Below are 23,883 nucleotides of genomic sequence, written 5' to 3'. Positions count from 1 at the left end.
GAGTTGGGGTAGACGTAGATTTCATAACCTGAAGTTGTTCAGCTTGCTGTAACAGAGAGCAGCCTCGGCTGGTCATTGGCTGTGGAATCACTTTTCTTACTGTTTCAAGCCCTTTCCAAATTGTCTTCTTCATGGGCATCCAACCTTGTCTTGATAAGCCAGACTGTTCAGATCTTGGCCCTGCTTACCTCGTCAGCTTTGTGCGTTTGCATACTGCCCTTTGTTCAGGTCCCAGCTGGTCCTCCACACCCTGAAGCATCCCTCACTGAGTCCTGAGCCTTCTGCACGGCTTTGTTGCTAGCTGTCCTGTGCATTTTTCATTGTGTTCAGCAGACTCATGTTAAAGGCAGTGATTTTTGCAGAGCCAGACCCAGGTTTTGCTCCTAACCTTCCCCACAATTCTCTGCAAGTGCTGGGCTAAGTTGCACAGCAAACTTTATTACCCGGAGCACAGGGCATGAATTCCAGTTCATGAATTCTAGTCTGATATGGCATGTGATTTTTCAACAAGTCCTTGTACACCTCAGCCTCCTCAACCGTACAATGAGAATATGACTATCCACCTTGCAGAATTTGTGTGGAGGACAGAGATGATGTTTGCGGGGTTTTCTCCTGGGAAATGACTGGCGTTCAGTGAGTGGTATCATTATGACTGATGCAGAGAAACGATTCTGTGCATTTAGTGTTCCCAGGTTCTGAGAACTTTCTCTTCTTTGTAGTTGTACAGCTCTGCTGAATTTGGGAGAAGATGGCAGCTTATCCAGGAAGGAGTTGTACCCAACAGGTTTTACTGGTAAGTCTCACCTTTTCTCAGGGCACAAGAAGATGTCACGTGAGGGAGGACACTGGCAGCTCCTTGTCCCCTGCTCTTGCTCACACGCCGCCTCCCAGCAGTCGGGATGGGACACTGGAGAAGTAACCCTGTTAAGGAGTGTTTAAAGTTGCAGCACGGATTCTGTAACACCTCCAGTGTGGATCATTGGGCAGAGTGGACAGTCGGGCTTTTATATGTGTTGATTTGTTATGTTTAAGGGAAGTTCAAGAGAGTTGTTTTTTCAAAAAACAAAAATTAACACTGATTTTTATTCTTGAAGGCATCTGATACACATTTACCACATCTCCAAACAAAGGTTTTCAGTTTAGAGAACTTGGTCGTATTTACTGTAAACATAGTCCATCCTCCCCCCACCCCACACCTGCCCATCCTGATTTCAGATCATGTTGTCATGTGGAGCACAACCAGTATTCTTTATTTTCACTCAGTGGAACTGTGTGTGTGTGTGTGCGTGCGTGTGTCTGTGTGCGCACGTGTGTGTTTGTGTATGTGTGTGTGAGGACCCACCTCCTGGGTTGTAAGTGACAACTTTCTTCTCTCATGGAGGGAGGAGAGAGATTTCTTGTGACTTTTGCAGTTCTTACAGGTGCACCAGTAGCAGTGTGGAGACTTCCCCCCTCTAACAGCATTTAGCCCTATTTACATCTCAGAGGTCTCACCTTCGCCTAACTTTATATATGGAGTTGGCAGGACACAAATACTCCATCCATACTATATATTTTTATATATTTATATTTACATAAATGCGAGTTATTCTGTTCTATGTGTTGTTTTACTGAGGAAACTTCATTGGTTTTTCATGTGATTGGTGCTTAATGAACTCTGAAAATGAATATGAGGAAAAAATTGTAAGAAAGTATAATTTTTTTTTTCTACCAAAGCAACGGGGCTGGTGTTTGGCCTTGTGGTTCAGGTGCCAGTTAGGACATGAACGTTCCTTACAGGAGTACCAGCTTTAAGTCCAAGCAGGTAGCAGGTAATGGCGCAGCTGTTTGTATGCCTGGATTGCATCCTGCCTTCAGCTTTGCCAGCTCTGAGCCAGCCCAGTTCAGACATCGCAGGCATTTGGGGAAGGAACGCACAGATGACACATCTTTCTTCGTCTCTCCTCTCTTTCTCTCTCTGCATGTCTGTGTATCTTTTGTATCTACCTCTGTGTTCAAGCTAATTAAAATATTATTTTTAGAAATTTGTATACAAAGATATTCTTTAATTGTCCATGAAATTTTAAGACTATATATCATCATTTAAACAAAAAGATTTATTTTTATTGGAAAGGCAGATATACAGAGTAAAGGAGATGCAGAGAGAAAGATGTTTTGTCCACTGATTTATTCCCCAAGTGGTTGAAACAAATGGAGCTGAGCCAACCTGAAGCCGGGAGTCAGGGACCTCCTCTGGGTCTCCCACATGGGTGCAGGGTCCCAAGGCTCTGGGCCATCTTCTGCTATTTCCCAGACCACTGGCAGGGAGCTGGAAAGGAAGTAGAGCAGCCAGGACATGAATCAGTGCCCATATGGGATTCCTACAGATGCAATACGAGGACTTTAGCCCACCAGGCTACCATGCCAGGTCCATATCAACATTTTTTAAATAACTGTATATCATCACACTTGAAGCATATAAAATGGGGATAAACATTAAAATAAATAAAACTATTTATGAAGTTAATTCAGAAGTTCATGAAAAATGGAATTGAAATGCAAATTTAGTTTACTCTAAAAGGTTTTGAAATCTGTATGTAGTTTTGTCATTGTATCCATTTTGATGAATTGTTTGAATACCCCTTAATAGGAGAAGGAAGGAGAAAGGAGGAATGAAGAGAGGAGAGACAAAGATATAAAAATGTAGGCATGGGGGAATGTTTTTTCTTAAAGTACCTCAACCCAAACTCCTAATTAAACTTGAGATATGGCCTTTGTTGATGGAAATAGGTAGCTAAAATAGAAAAGAAGGCAACTGACATAAAGTTGATTTTAGTTTTCCAGTTTCCAAAGGCTTATAATTTGACAAGAATGGAGTTGCCACTATGCTGTAATAGATAAGCCTCTGCCCACAGTGCCTGCATCCCGTTTGGCACTGGTTGGAGTCCTGTCTGTCAGCCGCACTGATCCAGCTCCCTGCGTATCTGCCTGAGAAAGCAATGGAAGATGGCCCAAGACCTTTGACCCTTGCACCCACATGGTAGACTCAGAGGAACCCTCAGCTCCTGGCTTTGGACTGGCCCAGCTCCAGCCATTGCGGTTAATTTGGGGAATAAGCCAGCCAGTGGAAAATCTCACCCTCTTCTCTCTCTCTCTGTTACTGTGCCTTTCAAACTTAAGTAAGTGAATCTGTAAGAAAAGAAAACTGTGTGGGAGGTCAGCATCGCAACACGGCATGTTAAGCAGCCACTTGGGACGACAACATCGCGTATGTGAAAGCCAGTGTGAGTCCAGCTACCATGTGCTTGATCCAGCCCTGTGCTAAATTACTTGGGAGGCAGCAGAGGACAGCTCAAGGGCTTGAGCCCCTGCCATTCATGAGGGAGAACTAGACTGAGATAGGAGCTCCTGGTGTGGCAAAGCTCTGGCTGTGTTCTCACCTTATAGAGAGTGGGAGTGAACCAGCATAGAGAAATGCACTCTCTCTCTCTCTCTCTCTCTCTCTCTCTCTCTCTGTCTGCCTTCCTCCCTCTTTTTCTGTAACTTTGCCTTTCAGGTCAATCAAAATAGATAAGCATGAAAGAAAAGGATAAATTATGGAACATTCTGTTGTAATTTTGATATTACTTATCCATACCTTTTGAATTTACCTCATAATCTGTGACAAAAGATTTGATTTTACCTGGCTGTAATTTATCTAAACGGCCCATGGACAAGACACTTTGGCTGTTTCCAAAGTGTTGCTGCTGGAAGCTAGCAGAGATAATAGTTCACATTTCATTTATGTAGGTCATCAAAATGATCAGGGTAGTGACCTTTGGGAAGCTAATGAACTTTTGTATCTCAAATGATTTAAGTATCTCCCCTATGGATGCTGTTGTGGCGTGGTGGGTTAAGTCTCCACTTCCTTCATTTTACTGTGCCTGGGAAGGCAATGCAAGGTGACCCAATCATATGAGTTCCTGCTGCCCAATGGGATACCACAGTGGGGTTCTTACCTCTTGACTTCAGTCTGGCCCAGCTCTTCCCGTTGTGAACACTGGGGAGTAGGCCTATAGATAGGTGATCTGTTTTTTCCTGTCTGTGTCACTGTGTTACTTTTTAAGATTTTTTTTTTTTTTTTTTTTGAAAAGAAGGATATATAGAGAGCAAGACAGAGAAAAAGATCTTCCATCTGCTGGTTCACTCCCCAAGTGACTGTGATGGCCAGAGCTGAGCCAATCCAAAGCTAGGAGCCAGGAGTTTTTTCTGGGTCTCCCGCATGGGTGCAGGGTCTCAAGGCTTTGGGCTGTCCTCAACTGTTTTTCCAGGCCACATCAGGAAGCTGGATGGGAAGTGATATAGCCAGGACTTGAACTAGGACCCATCTGGGATCTCCAGCACATGCAAGGCAAGGAGTTAGCCATAGGCTATTGCACTGGGCCCAAACAGAGAAATATTTTGTTTTCTTTTAAGGCATCTCTCTTTTAAAACTCCCCGTATCTTAGATGCAGAACAGATCTCCAAGCTGCATAATAGCTTCCCGCCTCGTACTTTTACATGAACTTCTAAGAGCAATGTGTTTTATCTCTCTCATTTTTAAACATTACCCTAAAACCCCCGTGGGAGTTAAAAGCCAGAGAACTGTATTAGAGAAATCTCTTGAAAAGCTAGTAAAAGTGCCTGAAAAAGTAAAGGTAAGCCATTTGCAAACAAACACGCTCTAAGATAACACATTGAGACTTCTGTGTGGAGTGATGTCGATTTCCCTTATCATAATGAGCTTTGGTAAGTGAAGAACCATATGTAGAAGCCCATCCACTCCTCTCCTGCGCCTGCTCAGTGGAAGACGTTTAAAATCCAAATTGAGGTTCCCAGTCTCTAGGAATTCACCCCTGGCTCTGCCTCACTCTTGCTTCTGTGGTCAGCACTCTTTCCACTTTCTTAATCATTATGTTTTGTGCTTAAGAGACATCTTTGTCTTTAGTGTTTTCTCTGTAAAGATTATCAAGCTAGTTTTGGGAAGAAAAGGAGCAAAAAGTTTTTTTCAATTGTTTTCTGTGTGCTGTAAGTGCATAGAAAGGTTTTGGAAAATCAATAAATGAAGTTCTCCTACATAGACCTCTTACTTTATCTTGGAAATAGACTTGATCCTTTGCCAATGAGAAAGTTGTGGGAGGCAAAACTTGCCTCAATTCCTGGTGCCAAATGACTGTAATTCCCTGCCATGGCACCTAGCACTAGACGGAAGATAAAAGATAGTAATTCATGGAGTGTACAACATCTTATTCCTAGCGGTTCAAAGACAGACAGACATTGGCTAAAGAGGGACAAGGAAGAATTTACATGAAATTGTTTCTCAGTAAAAGAAACATGATTCACAGTGTTTTCTAGGTCCCCAACCTCCTGTTTTCATGTGACACAATTACAAGGTGAACTGACCTCATCCCTGCTTCAACCAGTAATAATTACTGTCATTGTGATCTATTCCTTTCTATCTGAAAACTTAATTAACAGCGTCCTTGCAACCCAATGTCTCGAAATTATCATGTTTCAAAATCAGATACATTGTTGTATATCAATTTTAATTAATCTCTCTGTTACATAAAATAAAAAAACATCCTCTATTTGTCTCTTGGGGCTGGGAGAAACATCTTCTGCATTCAGGCCCTAACAGTGTGAGGAACACTATTCAATTGTAGGGTATTTCTCCATGGAGCTCTTCTGAAGTAAGCTTTCTGTGATTGTCATTATTGGGTTGGGAACTCTATGGCACAGGGATATTAAATAGTTTTGGCAATGCCACACAGCTGCATTGAAATGGTGGTTAGCTTCAAAGTCAGTGGCCTTGTTTCCTGGGCTTGTGCTGCTGAACCCTGGAAATCCTGGCAGCTCTGGTCAATGAGAGGTGAAATCCCAAGGCTCTTGTGGCCACAGTGCCTGCCTGCCAGTCTTTCCACTTAGGCTGGGCAAAAGGCCTCTGTGCGTTCTTCAAGCTTGCTTGTTTTATTTCTAGAGAAGGGACAAAGCCATATAAATGGCTTAGTTCCATGGATGCTGTTGAAACTATTTCGGTCCCTGCTTGTACGACATGTTCTTTCTAGCTATGAAGAATTTATTTCAACTGGCTAGGAAGTTGTTAAATCAGAACAATGATTATTAGATTCACCTCTAGAACGACCCTGCTTCAACCTACATAGGCACTAAGAGGCTGTCGAGGCTTCTTCAGCATAATTAATTAAAAGAATCCCCTCTTAAATCGTCTGTGCTTGGAGCCTGGCTATGGGGATGCAGATGGGACTTAGAGATTTGCTTTATTTTGTTTTTAGTCAAATTCAATTGTAAAGTGACCTTGAGTAAAAAGAGGATTTTCCATGGAGAAAAGGTACAAATTAACTCCTGCATTTTCCTGGTCACTTAGTACACTTGCTTTCTTTTGAGTGGTGACAGCCAAACTAACCCTGAAAGCAATCAGTGGCAATTGTAAACTAATTATGGAATATAACTACTTATTATTTTTCCCATTTAGTTCTGTTAATATTATCAGAATTACAAGAAGTAAGGATTTTCTTCCAAGGAATTCAGATTGCTGATTTACATACATAGGAGATCATATAAGACACATCCTAGAACAATATTACCGTTAGTAGAACAGGTGGCCTTTTTATTTAGCAGAAACCAAAGTTTTGTTCTGTCTGCTTTGGAGAAGCTGTGAAGTCTAGAGGCCAAGGGGCTAGAGCTCCTGAGTCTAATTTCCACAGATACCATTGACTACATATGAAATCATGAAAGAATTTACGTAACTTCTGTGTGCCTCAGTTTCCTCCACTGTAAACTAATTAATGTGTACTTTACTATGCTTCTTGTAAATGGGTTACGTGCCAGGTACCTAATACTTGTACTAAGTGCTCAGTAACTAATAAGAGTAATTTTTATTAAGAATGAGGGGCTTTGGGGCCCTGCAGCATGGCCTAGCAGCTAAAGTCCTCGCCTTGAACGCGCCCCGGGATCCCATATGGGCGCCGGTTCTAATCCCGGAAGCTCCACTTCCCATCCAGCTCCCTGCTTGTGGCCTGGGAAAGCAGTCGAGGACGGCCCAAAGCCTTGGGACCCTGCACCCGCGTGGGAGACCCGGAAGAGGTTCCAGGTTCCCGGCTTCAGATCGGCGCGCATTGGCCCGTTGCACTCACTTGTGGAGTGAATCATCGGACGGAAGATCTTCCTCTCTGTCTCTCCTCCTCTCTGTATATCTGACTTTGTAATGAAATAAGTAAATCTTAAAAAAAAAATGAATGAGGGGCCTTGTATCTGCACTGCTTTTGCTTTCCCTTTGTTGCCTTACTTCTCACTTGGCTTCACCTGTTCTATGCCATGATGAACATCCTGAGCTTTAGGCTGGAAAATCCCATCTAGCCAGTGTTTCTGCTTCTCTGTTTCTTTTTTTTTTTTTTAAGATTTATTTATTTTTATTGGAAAGGCAAATATACAGAGAGGAGAGACAGAGAGGAAGATCTTCCGTCCGATGATTCACTCCCCAAGTGACCGCAACGGCCGGAGCTGAGCCAATCTGAAGCCAGGAGCCAAGAGCTCTTCCAGGTCTCCCATGCGGGCGCAAGGTCCCCATCCTCGACTGCCTTCCCAGGCCACAAGCAGGGAGCTGGATGGGAAGTGGAGCTGCTGGGATTAGAACCGGCGCCCATATGGGATCTTGGCACGTTCAAGGCGAGGACTTTAGCTGCCAGGCCACAATGCCAGGCCCTCCTTCTCTGTTTCTAGGAACTGAATGGCCTAGCTTGGCTTGGCTCCTCAGGGGACATATGACTCCTGTAAGTCAGACACATACTGACCCTGTGAACTGAGGTACCAAGCGGGATTGACACAAACTCTGGGGTTTTGGGGTTGGAGATGTGATTTCTACAGAGAAACGGGAAAAAAATATTTTGCTGTTGTAAGAAAGGAGGATGAATTCTCATTAAGGAATAAAATAAGGTGGGAAAGCTGAGTTTCAACTAAGTAAAATTCTATCAGGGGATGTGTATTTGCTGAGTAACTACAGTGGTCTGCACACTATCAATCCTGTTTTGAGCCTCCTGAGACATTGAAGTCAGAGTTATTTTGTGAGATGAAAAACTGATGTAGCTACTTAACATGACATAATATGTAATAACCAGGTTTTTAAACATCATTTTTTTAAAAAAAAATTTTGAATAGCAAGAGAACCAGACAGACAGGGAAAGCTTCATTCTAATAGTATACTCCCCAGATGTCCACAGCAGTTAGGGGCTAGACCAGTTAGGGACTTGGAGGCAGGAGCATATCCAAGTTCCCAGTAACTAAAATCCACAGTATTGTTTGACCCTGAAGGAAAATGTGGAATTGAAGGGTTAGTGGTACCCAAATACCTGGAATGAATGTGGCTCCTGTCAAAAGCCAAATTTTGTGTTAGAGGTTAAAGGTGGCAGGTTATTGGAATCTGAATCAAGTTTAAGATAAGGCAATACAAAGCAGTTCTTATTATAGACTATTCCACAAGCTGTTAAGTATGGAAAAGACAAGGCAATCTAGGGAATGTTTCATGTCATTAAAAATAGATTTCAGGCTAAACTTATTGATGAATGTTTTTACATCCTCAAAGTTGGATGGAGACAAGGAGGGCTGAATGGTGGTTATATATTTTTATAATTCACACATGCCAAATTTAGGAGTTGAACCAACAAGGCACCTTTGTTATTTTGCAATGCCAGCTTTTTTTTCAAGGGTTAGATGACAGGCTGTGTTGTATATCAAAGTGATAAAGAAATTTTTGCTGGGGCTGTTATTGAGGTGCAACAGATTAAATCTCCTGTAATGTGGGCATGCTAAAATGGGAGCAGCAGTGCAAATCCCAGGTACTAATTCCCTCCTAATACGCCTGGAAAATTAGCATCAGATAGCCTAAGTGCCTTTGCCCTGCTCTGGGGACATCCAGATGGAATTCTTAACTCTTGGCTTCAGCTTGTCCCACCTTGGACATTGCAGCCATCCAGGAGAGTGAGCCACTTTCTCTGTCTCTTTTTCTCTTTCTGTCAATCTGCCTTCCAAATAACAACATAGTGCTTTAAAAATTTTTTTTAAAAATCATAATGAATGCTTGTAACTCTATATTCAGCATGTTTGAGGATGTTCACATATGCTCATTCTTAACCACAGTTCAATACCAGTCAGTGTGAATGGAACCCTATTCTACATGTTTGTCAACAAACATGTGGGCACTTTTAGTGTGTGCCAAGGCCTGCACTGAGTATTCTACATGTATTACTTTAGTCAGCATTGAAATCAATGATGTGAAGGACAGCATTGAACATTAGTAGATCCTGGCAACCTTGGATCAAAAGTGTCTGGAAAAATTGAGTCAGTACTGAGCATATATATATTTTTTTTCATTGTCATTCCTTCAAGAATACAGTGTGACATTTATTTTTTATTGCATTTGCATTGTATTTATAAATACCTAATCCCTATTTGAACTGTTTAGGAAAGATGTGTGCAGTTTTAACTGCAAATACTTTGCTGTATTAAATGAGAAACTTCAGCATGTAAAGTTTTCAGTAGCCGTGAGGCCCTGGAATCAATGACCCAGGAATACAAAGGGGCAGGTGTAGTTTGTTGATCAAGAATTTATCAAGACATGGAATAGATAAATTCAGCCTGTTTAAGGATTAAAAACATGAGAAAACCTGTTGTGTCATAGATCTGAAAGTCAGAAATTTAAGGTTATCTAGACACCACCGGATCCAGGGGCTTCTGAAATGCACAAGATCCGAATGTCTCCAGATCACGTGGGTTCCCTCTGCCCTGTGCTAACTTCGCTCTCAGAGTCTGTCCTCCTGTGGCTCACATCTTGCCAGATTCACTGCAGTTGGAAAGAAAATGTGTTCTTCTGTGTTCCACCAATGCTCTTCGAACTACATTTTTAGAAAAGATTTACTTATTTTTATTTAAAAGAGAGAGAAGGAGCAATAGAAGGATCTTCCATCTGCTGGTTCACTCTCTAAATGGCTGCAGTGCCTAGAGTTAGCTGATTCAAAGTCAGGAGCTTTTAACTTTTTCCCAGTTTCCTTTGTATGTTTAGGGGCCCAAGTACTCGGGTATTCTTTTCCTGCTTTCCCGGGTGTGTTATCAGGGAGCTGGGTTGGAAGTGGAGCAGCCCCGACTTAACCTACTATTCTGCTGTGCCAGGCCCTGAATTAAATCTTGTGGAGCTCACCCCCCCGGGTAGACATGGGGTAATCAGCTTTAGTGAACTACAAGGACAATATGTAAACAACCATGATGCTGCAGCAATGGCTGAAATGCTCTGACCAAAGGAAGAGAAAAGCATAATGGGAAAGCAGTAAGAAGAGGTGCCCATTATCAGTCAGTGTTTTAACTCTGTTTTCAGTTTGGAAACAAAAGGTGTAAATAAATAATTTAAAATTCTAAACAGGTTTAATTTTGCTTGATCTTATGCATTGGTAGGTGACATGATGGGGCTTTTAAAAAGCAAGTATAAATAAGAGCCTGTGTTAATTATGCACTGTGTTATGTTATTGTTATTCTCTTCAGTTCAGCTTCACAACCATCCCTGAGATTCATATCAGGAAAATTAGGCTTGTGTTATTTATTTAGAAGGAAATCCTGTTTTGGAACACATTTCATATTAGCTCATATCCAATGACCTTATAGCCAGTCATTGCAACCACAGTTTTTCTCAAATCTGCCTCGTTTTCCTGTAACTTTAGATGTTGAGTCTTATGTAAGAGATGAGATTCCATACACTTTTGATAAATGCACAAGAAATAGCCCAGAAAGTAAGTAAAATAATCTCTTTTTCTGTTTCTGATAAGTATCACTACCATGCTAACATTTGTTTTCTAAGCTTGGTTGAATAGTCCTGGTGAGCCAAGTGTAGGAAATGAGCCAGCTTGATGTTGCTTGATGGTTAGTTCTCTTTATTTACACCCATTCACAATGGTACTTCATTTTCCTTGTTCACTTATACCAGCCAGTCAACAGAAATCTCACTGTAAAGTCTGCTAAGCCGTCCATACCAAGAGGCACCACTTTTCTTTTTCCCCAATTTGCTTTCATGGATTCAGTAATATGGGATTTCCCCAATCTTAGAAGTGGACATGGGATGGTGTCTGATGGGGATGATGTTATAGAGGGCAGGGGGCGGGAAGGAAGGAAAGAATTGCATTCCTTCAAAATAGCCAGATATTCTGGTAATGTGTTAGGAAGAGAGTAGGCGGTTGTATTTTATTTGTCCAAGATAATTTTCCTTTATGCAAAGCCTTATAGCAGGACATCATCTGCTGAGAATTTCTGAATGAACAGCATCACCCACTTTCAAATTTATCTGGAAGTACCACTGGAATAGCTAACTACTCAGAATCAGCTTGTTTAAAAATGGGACTCTGTGTTTCTGTGTTCCCGTATCTCTGCTTTCCTCCAGCCTCTTCAACTTTTAGGTTTTCTAGTCCCTTTGGCTCTACCTTCCTGGTAGTATGCCAATCTGCTTCTTCTTTCCTTCGCCCATGCGTTACGGTGAGTTGGTAACTCTTTCTACTGAAAGTAATGCAGGCGCTTCCCTGTCCGTCTCCGTAACCTCCTGCTGCCTGGGGGATTTCATGTTTCCCTAATCAAGTGTTTCCTCCATTCTTCTTTATTAATAAAATAACATGGAAAAAAACTAAGAACCTAACAGCTTCTTACAAGCCTGGATGTCAGTGCAATCCTTCCGACCAATCTGTGTCTCTGATTCCATTCATTAAATTTCAACAGGTCGGGTGAATAATTCTAAGCACTAATTGGTCTATAGACCTGTCTACACTTCTTATTTTATGGTTTTATAGTTAATTCCACCTGAAGATAAACTGTCCTTTTAATTTTAACAATGATATTACCTAATGTATGCCAGAACATGTTTAATCTTTGAATACCAATATGACATATGAGGGTTTATGTCATGAATAGGATAACAGTGTTGACCCTTTATGGCTTTAGGTGAGAGTCCTACCTGTTATCATGAAGACTTAGTTGCTTCTTCTGGTTTTTATGGATAAAAGAATTATCTTTCTCCTCTCCTCTGAATTTGAATCTGAGCATGTCATAGGTATTATGTAATGGATCACAGTATGTGCTGTCACAGATCTCTGTGCATGCATAACACATCTTCAAAAGTGTATCTTCCTAATCGTTCGTTGTATTAAAAGAAATGAACTTGGCAATAGTGATCCCAATCTGCTTAGTCTTCTTATGCAAGGGTCTCTGGGTTTCTATCATGCCTTACTATGTGGTTGTTCTTGCTTGTTGAATCATGAACTGCTCTTGAATGTTGCCTTTTGTCAATAAGAGATAGTCTTTCCTGTTTAAGATTGAGAGTTCTGGACTTGGAATGCCTTTTCTAGAACCCTGTTTTCTGTTTTCAAAGAATGTGGCATGGGGCTATTTTATTTCTTTGGGCTTTATAGTCTTCAACAATAAAATGTTCATTGAAACATTATCTTCATATATTTAGTCTACATTTAGATGATTTAGATTAAACAAATGTATTATCTTGTGAATGAATGTTGATTAATATCCAAAGGAAGGATAGGGTTGAAGCACCATCTGGGATGCCAGCATCACGTTTTGGAGTACCTAGAATCAATTCCCATCTGCATTTCTGATTCTGTTTTCTGCTACCATGCCTATAGGAGTCAGCAGATGACTGCTAAGTCAACATGGATTCCTGTTACTCACATGGAAGACCCAGATGGAGTTCCTGGATTCTGGCTTTGGTCTGGCTTACCAACTCTTTGAAAGTCTCTCCTTTCCTTCTTCTGCCCTAAAAAAAAAAAAGGCAAAACGTTAAGGCATACAGATTTTTTAAAAATATTTTTGGCAATCTTTACATTGTTAATTAGGGTAAAAAGGTACAAGGGCTATAGGAAAGTGGGTAAGACCACTATTTCCTTATTGTTTCCTTCATGTATCTGAGGTAAAGGGAATATGGAGGGTGAAGCCCCACCCAGTCTCCCACCTACCCCAGGTCCCGGATGTGGGGCATGCTCTGAGATCCTTGCTCAAGTGGTTTTGATCGTTCACCAGTTATGAATCGCTGCCAGTCTCGCTACTCCAGGCACGATGAGGCTGTTGAAGAATCCACTGATTGACATAGTCCATCATAGTCTCCATTTGTCCAGTATTTCGCTGCCAACATATAGCTGAGGTGGTTGATTGACCTGTTCTATCTTCCATCTTTTCTTGGTTAGGGTTCTAAGTCCGCCATCTCGATTGGGGGGATCCCCAAAGAAACTTTGAGGTGTTCCCAGACCAGATTCCTATATGTACTAACAAGTACAGGGCCCGCCACAGTTCATCACCCCGATCAGCTGCTGATTGCCAAACATGAAACAGAAAGCCATCAGTTTGAAAAAAAGTTCAAATTTTGAATTGGGAAAGGAAGAGATCTGACAAACCAGCACCTGCCTTCCCCTGATTGGCCACTCTTCCCTTCCAATCAAAACCAGCTTCAGAGGGGCGTGGTGGTGTCCGCCTCTCTCTGGGCTTCGAATTATTACCAAGTTCCTTGTGTCTAATTCTGATTGAAACCTTGTGGTAACATTGTTAAATACAGCTCTAGTTAAGTTTGACACAAAATCACCATAGTCTGCACACTGTGATCTATATATAGTCTATAAAAAGTTGCCACTTGTCTACATCTTTTAAAACCATATATGATTTCTTAGCCTGATAGAATTCCAGAATACAATGGTAAACAGGATAAGTATCTCCCTGAAAATATGAAGAGGTTAGCATTTGGAAAAGTAGTTGGTTCCACTTTGGACACTGGCATTCTCTGTCAGATAGAGTGCCTATGTTTGCTTCTCTGGTTTGCTCCCAATTGCAACTTGCTGTTCATGTGAAGCAACAGGTTGGTTTTCTCTCTCACATGTAGGAGATCCAGACTGAGTTTCGAACTCCTGTCTTCAGGCTGGACACAGCTCCAGCTGTCGTAGGCATTTGGAGAGTTGGTAAGCAAATGGAAATGATCTCTCTATGACTGTGTCTCTCTCCCTCTCTCCTTCTCTGTCTTTCAAATAAATCAAATCTTTTTATTAAAAAACTGAAAAAAAACTGAAAAACATTTTCTATGTTACATGATATATATTGAGATATTTCTCTTCTGGTTGAGTCATATTGTCCCTTTGTATAACCTATAGCCCCAGTGCTGATGTATAGCATTAATGGATATAATGCATCCTGTTCTGGGATTGGTGTCATGGTGCAGTGGATTGAGCCTCTGACTGCAGTGTTGCGATCCATTATGAATCTCTGTTAAGAGTCTTGGCTGGTGTACTTTGATCCAGTACTCTGATGATATATCTGAGAGGGCTGCAGAGGTTGAACCAAGTGCTTGGGTCCCTGCCACCCTCATGGGCGACCCAGATAGAGTTTTTGACTCTTGGCTTTACCCTGGCCAAGCCCCAGCCAGGGCAGCCACTTGGGGAATGAACCCAAAAGAACGCACATAGACAAAGAGAGGCAGACAAATGAAGGTCCTGCCCACTGACTCACTGCCATCCCCTGGCTCACTCCAGGCCTTCTGTGTGGGATGCAAGAAGCTCAGGTCAGGAACTGAACTGAGTGTCTCTGCTCTCAGTTGCGGACATCTTCCCTACTAGGATAAATGCCCACTTTCAGCTTATAATGTTTTAACAACTGTATCATACCTACTGATTCCAGACATACTCAAGTTAAAAGAAGAAACGGGCACTTGGATAAAATCACTGCTCAGTAAATATTTGAAGAGTGAGTTGAAAATAAGGGAGGCATACTGAGAATGTCGCAAACATTTGATAGGATTTTCTTAGCACACAACTATGTTGGAAATAGCAAATTCAAGGCTGTATGGAGAACAAATCTATGAATGAGTGAATTATTTGAGTAGAAAAAAGGTTAAAGTGCACATAATAATAATTTTCAAACTCTAAAACCAATTGTAAGATAGTAAATCCATGTACCTAGAGCTAGTGTGTTTCTACATCAGAGTGTAGCAGGCACTGGTGTTCTTTTGCAGCTGCCTATGCTGTTGTAGTGCCAACATCCCATATTGGAGTGCTGGTTCAAGTACCCGCTACTTCCTGTCAGATCTGGTTCCCTGCTAATGGATTCAGGAAAACAGTGGTAGATGGTCTAAAGGCCCTGCCACCCACGTAGGAGAGCTGGCTGGAGTTCTAGGTACTTGGTTTTTCCTGACCCAGGCATAGCTATCATAATATTGGGGAGTAAACCAGTGCATGGAAGGTCTCTTTATGTCTGTCTCTGTCTCTTAATATTTCTGCCTGTGAAATACATACATCCACTCGAAAAAAAAAAAAAGAGAAAGAATCCCGTTACTCAAAACTTAGAAGCTGCCATTTGACCTCCTGTGACTTGCAGGAATTCCAGCAAAACATTACCAAAGAACTGAATAAGAGTTTTTAGAGTGAGATTGGAACTCTAGCCATCTGTCAGGATCTGTCTTCATTTAAAGATAATAACAAGGAAACATGAGCTTGTCCACATAGTTTCTTTATTGTTGACCTCTAAACAGAACAATTCCATAATTTAGAGAGAGCTGTCAAAATTTTTCACAGGCACAGGCAAGATGTGCCCTGAGGTGGGGGACAGAACCTGCACCTCTGAGATTGATGGCAATGGGTTTTACATGAACTGAAGCTAAAAGCGATAAAGTCCCACAAGACAAATACTACCAATAATTAAATTACAAAGCCATGATCATGTACTGAACAGAGCAGCTTTATGACTCTATTGTGACAAGATGAAACATGTTAGAATATTTATGTGCCTGGGATGGCTTCTGCATCACTACCCTGGAGAACAGACCAGCTCTTCCTCATACCTATTATAAGTGGTCTGTCTTTTCTGAGGAATTCATTAGCCAGGGAAGATGAGTTGCCAAAGTGAGCAATCCCAGACAGATGGCACATAGATGTGTCAGGAATAAGTCATGCATTTGACCTCACTGTCAACAGCTTCAGAGCTCAGCATATTTGTGATGCCACATGAAATTAGGTTCTTCCTGTGAGAGTCAAGGCAGGTAAGAACTCAGCGGTTGTTGTTTTTGATTTCTGAACAAATTGTGAGTAAGAGCATCTCTGTTATCAGAGACATTATTCCAACTACCGGTGGCAGAGAAACAACAGAAAGGTGCTGTAACCACTGGGGGAAGGCCACGGCGACTCAGATCTCTCTGCCCCTCCTTCGCTCTACTCTAATCATCCTTATTATGTCCCCAACCCCTTCATCTGCCGTTCTACTCTCCTGTCATCTCTTTATCAACTTCTTCACTCCCTCGGCCCCCAACTGCCCTCCTTCCTTCCTGTCCACTATCTTTCTTTTTACATTACGCTAAGATTTTCAAGTTAAACTAAAAAATTCACATTTGCAATGAAATAATAATAAAAACAGAGCCGGAAGTTAAAAGGTCTGTGTTTTGTTTCACGTTATCGCACTGTTCTTCCTGACCATCCAGTTCAGAAGCAAGCTGGCATAGACTTGAAGGCATTTTTGCACAGTAGCATCCTTATCTTTGACCAGTTCCAAATCCCTTCACACAGGGTGCTTGCAACTAGAAATTCTTGAAAGATAAAGAAAGCACCAGAGAAGAAGAGCTTGTATAAAGGGCCCATGTCCCTGTGGTGGGAGTGAATCTCATTTCCTCCTCCATCTAACCCAATTGTGCCCTAGCTCTCCTTGAAGCCTTACTGACTGCATTTCCCTTCTCAGTGGGGATGCAATGGGCAATGGTCTCTTAAGCTAGTTTTCCAGAAAAAAAAGAAATTTCCAGGGTCGTTAACAAGCTGATGAAAAATGGAGAAGCCAGTACGAGGGTGGTTAAACCAGCCTTGCCTGAGGGCCCAGCACCTGGCCGTCCGTGTGGAGACTGACACTGTTTTCCAGATAGCTCAGAACATATTGGCTTGCTGCAGGGAAGTTACCCTCAAACTTAAAACCTTGTCATTTGATGCCTAACCTAAAGAAATACAATACCGTTTGATTCTGGTCTCTAAGACATAGAACAACCTCAAATGCATTTGGACCCGTACTGCAATAATCCCATCATATGTAACCCTTGCAGGAGGTTGAAATGTCAGGTTTTTCTGTTGTTCACGTGTTTATTGGAAAGCGTGTGTGCCATCTGCTGGATTCAGACTAATTGTTTTTCTGAGACACAGAAGGATAAATTGAAGGTGATTTCTTTCTTTCTCTGTTTCGATCTCCTCTCTTTGTCTCTCTCCTTCACTCTGTCACTCCATCTTTGAGAAGGATCCCTGCAGGCAGTAAAGGACCTGGATTGCAAGTTCCCACCTTGTATGAGTGAACTTGGCAGGGGTGTTTTTCCTTTGTAGTCTTTGCTTGCTTACTTGTAGTGTGAGAGGCTTGCGCAGTTGATGGTAAGCACACCATCCACCTCTAAAGAATGCTTCAGTGCAACCTAAGGGAGCAATAGCTGTGCACATTCCTTCCTTCATTCTTCACACCAATTTTATTATGAGGTCATGTTGTTATATATTATTACACATAATGCTTCATGTTGGTACTGTCCTTTCTGCAGACAATAGATAAGGTCATGAAGGACTTAAACTAAGTTGCAATCTGATTGCATCATTTATTAGATATACACTATTAAGCAAGTAAATTGCTTTCAGAGCTAACATTAGCTCTTGTTATTTGTCTTGTCATGGGTTTTCTTGAAATCATGTCATATGTGAAATCTCTAGGTCCACAGAATGAGTTCTTACCCAAGTTGTCAACAGCTGATGAGCCATGTACTGACAAGGGCATAGCCTTGAAGCCCTGTGTGTCATCCATCCCACACTTAACTGATGGACACCAGTCATTGGTCAACATCGTGTGACAACAGTTTCGTTTGATTAGTTAAATCTTTTGATATATATATCCATATTTTCACTACATAGCTTTCAAAAAGTGTTATCAAGACCTAAGATACATGTTCATTTTTATTTTTAAATTTCCCTCTACTCCTTATTAACATGAGGTAAAGAGATTGTCCTGTTTGATTCACTGCTGATGGCTAGAACTATACAAAGAATAATATACATTTTCAGTAATTTTTTTAAAGATTTATTTGTTTTTGTTACAAAGTCAGATGTACAGAGAGGAGGAGAGACAGAGAGGAAGATCTTCTGTCCGATGATTCACTCCACAAGTGACCACAATGGTTGGTGCTGCGTCGATCCAAAAGCCGGGAACCTGGAACCTCTTCCGGGTCTCCCACGCAGGTGCAGAGTCCCAAGGCTTTGGGTCATCCCAGACTGCTTTCCCAGGTCACAAGCAGGGAGCTGGATGGGAAGTGGAGCCACCGGGATTAGAACCGGTGCCCATATGGGATCCCAGTGCGTTCAAGGTGAGGACTTTAGCCGCTAGGCCATGCTGCAGGGCCCTTCAGTAAGTTTTAAATTTTTATTTATTATCCCTTTGAAACAATAGTTCCTGCTTAGGTGTCTGAGCAGCCCGGTGTGAAGCACGAGGGATGCCCCCAGAATTCTCAGCTTGGAGAACAATTTGCATGCTGAGTTACTGGGCCCCATCCGCTCACAGGTTTTTTCATTTCTCACAGGTATCCAGCTGACTCACCAAGGTGTGGTGAGATGGAACTAGAACATTTGATTGCATTTGGCTTCCAATTTCGTTTCCTTTGAGTCTGTTGTCTCTAAAGTTAATATGTGCATACTCTGGTGCATTTCCACAATATGTATCTATCATGTACTGAGAGACTGCTCATTTTCCCCCAATGTATTCAAACAAACATTGCAGATAGCCGTTTCTTGAATTTTCTGAAAGAATGTAATTTTCATTGATCAGATTACCTCCAGTGGCAAACTCTCCCGTTTTGATTTCTTTGAAGTTACATACAGCTTGCTCTCCAGTCTGACGTCTTTGCAGAAATGGAAAGACTCTGTCTTCTCTTCTGTTGCTGAGACACCTGATTTCTGAAACAGGTCCTGTAACCCTTGTCCTGGCAACTGAATCTTCACGTTGACACGAGCATCACCCCACCCCACTCCACAGTTCTTTTGGCCACAAACGCAGTGCTAGCTTTTCTGGAAGTCTTAGTAAAATGGTGACAGTATTCTAAGATTTCAAAACAGGTGATCTCCCTGCCCCAATCCTACTCTCTCCTCTTTCTACCTTTATGATATGCAAATATTCACTGTGTCACCACCTGACACTTTATTTTTCAGATTGAATATTTTTTCTGTTAATAATGGAAGTATTTTTAATTCCAATAGTATGGCATATATAAATCTTCCTTATGAAAATGTAAAAATCATTGATGAGGGTAAGTTTGCTTGGTTTTATCACTTTCACTGCTGAAACTGCCCAGGAGGTGACTACGATCATGCATTTTTGCCTGTATTTTCAGTGAATTTGCCCAAATTTATATACATTTTCTTTTGCATATGGTACTAGACAATAACAAAATATATTGGATATTTTCATTCAGTAGGTTACAATATAATAAAGATTTATTCTGTTAATTTTATGTTCCAGTGTGAAACCTTTTGCTGGATCTATCAGTGATTGTGATTAGCTAAAACATATAAGGTGTGATACCACAAACATTTACAACAGTAAAAGGAGACCTCCGTTATCTCAGTCCTTGCCATTGTAATCATGCTGGATGAATTCCTCTGCGATTCACTAGCATTGTGATTTCCTTCTGTGGAAATAGGCCTCTTGATTGTGTCACAGTCCCCATAATCTGTTTAGACTCCACGTCCAGATTTGGGAATCAACTAAATTAGAATATGGAGGAAAGAAGCAGAGTGAACTAAAAAGAAAACAGAAAAATGCCAACCAAATGGAATAAACAGATCCATTACATTGGAAGAGAAAGTAGGAGCAGGGTTGAAGGGAGGTTTGTCTTGACCTCTCTAGATTTGGATACCATGACGTCTCCAGAGGCAGGTTGCTTCTTTCACAGCGTTGTTGTTTATACTTTCAGCTTTCCTTCTGCCAAGCAATGCGCGTCCTCCCCTTCCCCCTTCAGGTCCCATTATCACACATGCACACGTGCTCAAAGTCACTTATACACACACAGGTACACACACTGTGTTGCAAACATCACAAAAATGAACTGTTGGAATGGGGAACACAGAATTTGATGAGCTTTAGGTTGCTAACAGTGCTGGTACTCAGTTGGCCTTCCTGTTTCTATTTGTTGATTTGGTTATCTATGTTTTTGTTACTGTGAACGGGCAACTTTTTTTCTGGGAAAAACGATGTGACAGGGTGGGGACCACAGGAATAAAAAAAGAACACAACTGTGTCTTTTAGGCCCAAGAACCAGTTTGAAACAATACCTTTGGACTGCTGTTTTATTTTAGCTAGCCTGTTTGCCCTTGGTGTACAGCAGATGGAAACATCAGGTAAGCTATTTTGTTCTAGAATAAAAGCTGTGTCTTCAGCCAGGTTAGTCCTCATGATGTTCAGCCAGGAGCCTAACTACGGTAGCAAGGAAAGGGGAAACCCTTGACAGTGGGTGAGGGTGTCAAGGTTTCCACCTGCAAGTATCTGCCAGGCATGTTGTTTCTTCTCTGTGTTGCCACTTGACTGCAGTGACATTGTGCGTGGAGAAGCCCAAGTTTACCTGAATGCTTTGCCTAACACAAGGAGGAGGAAGACAGTGGTTCCGTCCTGCCATCCTCCCCTCTCATTCCTCTGTGTGCCATTAACTGCCATTCGAAATCTGAATAAATAGGCACTGTCCCATCATGCTGTTTATTTTCTAATACTTGCTTGACGGTTATCTACATCAGGACATTTTGTGGATCCGCAGCATTTATTGAGCACTATATTAAGCTGGTATAAACTCAGATGAAATGCCAGGAGAATGATAAACTGGTGACATTTCTGAGTTTCTCTGTAGAAAATGCCTGCCAGACCTGCACCGGGCTGATTGTATTTCAGAAGGCCAGGGCCGCACTGCTCTGCTCTCATCACTGGTGCACCGTATCCTTGCATAATTTATTTTTATTCATATTTCGGTCTTTGATAATCCTTCGGTTTTATTCCTAAATAACTCCTAAATGTGAATGCCATCCTCAGAGAGTGGGTACGTGCATCTGCAGCCAGTGCTGTCCTGTTTTCATCAACACGGCTGACCCATCCTGACCTGTGGATTTCAGCTGGGACTGTCACGTGATGGGAAATCCAGACAGAGAAATTTAGCTCCTAGTTTTGTTTTTTTTTTAAGCTGTTGATAAATGTACCTGCATGACTCTTCAGTGCCATTTTGTGGCTTTCACAATTGCTGCTGTTCTGTGATTGGACGCTTCTTTCATGTCGTCTGATATACTTCTAGTTCCAGTCTGTTGCCTTCCTAGTAGGGACGTGTGGGGCTCCTCCTCTCTGAGTTATGCTCTTAATACCTGCTACTTGTTCCTAAATAATAAAATGCTCTTCCTCCTCTTCTGTGCCTTGAGTAAATTGTGTCATACCCTTGGAGATTACTGTTTGCTTGTAAACTTTCTTGGCCCGTCCTTTTTTGTGTCTCCACTTTCAGATAAAATTCCACTTTTCCTGTGTCTTCAGAAGTCATCTTAAATATTGCAGTGTTTATCATTCGATCATTGTCTCATCTCCTTCCCTAAAACTCGTAAGAGCCAGAAATCTGGAGCCCTTGTGCTTATACAGAGTGTCTCATAGGATAAGCAGACAAATAAATAAATTTTTAATTTTTCATATAATTGTTCACTTAAGCATGGGCATTTCTGTCCATTGATTTAGATTCATATTTATAAGTCATTAGTGAGCTCTGTGATATTATACCAAGAACTTTTTAAGATCAAGATTAAATTTAATTTTTTACTTGAGTATTAATATTCCCCACTTGTGTCTTGAAATAAAGAGGAAGAAAATAAGGGAGTTAGCTGCGTCTTTGAGCCCTCGTTATATGCCAGACCTTTACTAGACACTTGAATTGTGTCTTTTTTATGCTATTCTAAAGTAAACGCATGGTTATGTAAGTCTCAAAGGGATAACCAACTAGGCTTAACTGGAACATTTTCAACCTTAGTCATCTAAATTTGAGCCACAGTGAGAAGAGTTATAAAAGAAGAAGGTGAATGAGGGAAAATTCCAGGCAAACTCTCCAGAGTATGCATAGGCACAGGGAGCCCTCTCTCCTTCCATGAAGTTCAGTTTGAGAAGGAAATTTATTTGTTTAGTTGGAGATAAATGCATTGGAGGGATATACAGAACACCGCTACCTGTGATTTTGTGTATAAGGAAACAATCTTGGACCATAGTTTTCATTATTTATTTATATGGAGGGATTTTTTCCAAGTCCCAGAATTGAATAACCTTGTATAGCAGATATAACAGTAAACATTGACCAGTGCAAAAATATTTTCCATGTATTATTAATGAAACATGCTTCTGCACACTTCAGTATGCACAGAGAACTTTGCGCTAAAGGATAGACTGCCTGCTTCCATGCAGTGCAGTACAGTTTGAGTTGTTTATATGAAAAGATCTGGTAAAACGTGGTGCAGATACAATGATCTAGATTATAACGCGATAATGCTCAACACTTTAGTTTTAAGGCCAGAAGTCAAATTGTTATCATATTTGTCTAGATATGCTTGAAGCGAATCTTGGGTTCTAACTCGGAAAATAAGATCATTTGGAGTGCATTCTTGAATAAACTCTGTGTTGATGCCAAAGCCGAAGTTCATCCTAATATCATTTTTAAGTGTTCAAGAAACTCCTAGAACACTAACAGTGAGCACATTGGCAAATAAAAATTGTTGGAAACACTTTCATCTTTAAGTTTTATTTTGTGGTTGTTGTAGTTTTACTGTAGGTGAAAAAGCAAAGTAAACAGAGTAAGCAGATAGATCAGCCATACTAGAGTTTGTAAAATGAAGGATTCTATTGTTTTTGCTTTTACCTCTCATTATAGAGAGTGGGAATAAGTGTTACTGCAAACAGCCAACTCCTGTGCTTCCCAGTAATGCACGATCTTTAAACATTATCGCTGCTGTTGACAAAGACGTGCACAGAGAGCTACAGCAGGATCCAAGCGATTGTTGAATATCCAGGTTGTGCTAAACCCTGCCAAGCCAATAGACTTTCTGCTTTTATTTTTTTCTAATTCATTTTATTTATTTGAAAGGCGCACACACACACACACACACACTCTCTCTCTCTCTCTCTCTCTCTCACTCACTCACATGAACTTTTATCAGTTGATTTTCTCTGCATATGCCAACAATAGTCAGGACCTAGCCATGCTAAATTCAGGAGCTTGGAATTCAGTGTACATCCGCCATGTGGGTGTCAGGAACCCGACTACTTGGTTATCACCTGCTGTCTCCCAGTGTCTGCATTCACAGCCAGCTGGCATTGAGGGAGGAGGCTGTAACTGACATACTCTGTTTCCAGTTAAACACTGGGCCGTAAGCCTCCCCTGAGCTGCTAGTTTTTATCATTGCATTTCTGGGATGCCAGATTTCGCCTGGTAATAAAAGGTGGCAATTATTTCCTGAAGACATTCTGAACAGCAGGCAAGGGGAACAAATGGGTAACCTGTAACTACTCATTAATACCTTGAAACACTAGCTAATTGCTGAGCTTTCCAGTTGACATTTTTCCAGGTAGCTCATTGTTTTGTTGAGCCTTGTGACCTTCTCATCACCCATGAAGGTCATCAGTACTTCCACTGGGAAGATAGAGAGCCACCTGCCATAGGCAAGCAGCCCCTGCAGCCCTTACCTGAAATGATGGTGAGAGGGTCACTTTCTGTTGTATCCCTCTGTCGAAATGGATATGAAGTGTTTCTGGGGGGGGGGGGAATTATAAATACCTCATTAGGAAAGTTCTGCTCCC

At 41.4% G+C, this 23,883-nt stretch overlaps 1 protein-coding gene across 5 annotated transcripts in view; it reads left to right on the top strand.

The window, feature by feature from the left end:
• The window catches only part of SORCS1 (sortilin related VPS10 domain containing receptor 1), a 488,198-nt gene that overhangs the window by 321,604 nt on the left and 142,711 nt on the right, over window positions 1–23,883 (top strand). For all 5 annotated transcript variants that reach the window (XM_058671339.1, XM_004579869.3, XM_004579866.2 and 2 more), the window contains exon 5: window positions 720–793. In XM_058671339.1, the coding sequence (XP_058527322.1) occupies window positions 720–793 (74 nt within the window). The remainder of the gene's footprint in view (window positions 1–719; window positions 794–23,883) is intronic.

The sequence above is a fragment of the Ochotona princeps genome, chromosome 13 (genome assembly GCF_030435755.1).
Source record: "Ochotona princeps isolate mOchPri1 chromosome 13, mOchPri1.hap1, whole genome shotgun sequence".
Classification (NCBI taxonomy): domain Eukaryota; kingdom Metazoa; phylum Chordata; class Mammalia; order Lagomorpha; family Ochotonidae; genus Ochotona; species Ochotona princeps.
The sequence above is the reverse complement of the archived record's forward strand: the minus strand, read 5'-3'. Positions and strand labels throughout refer to the sequence as shown.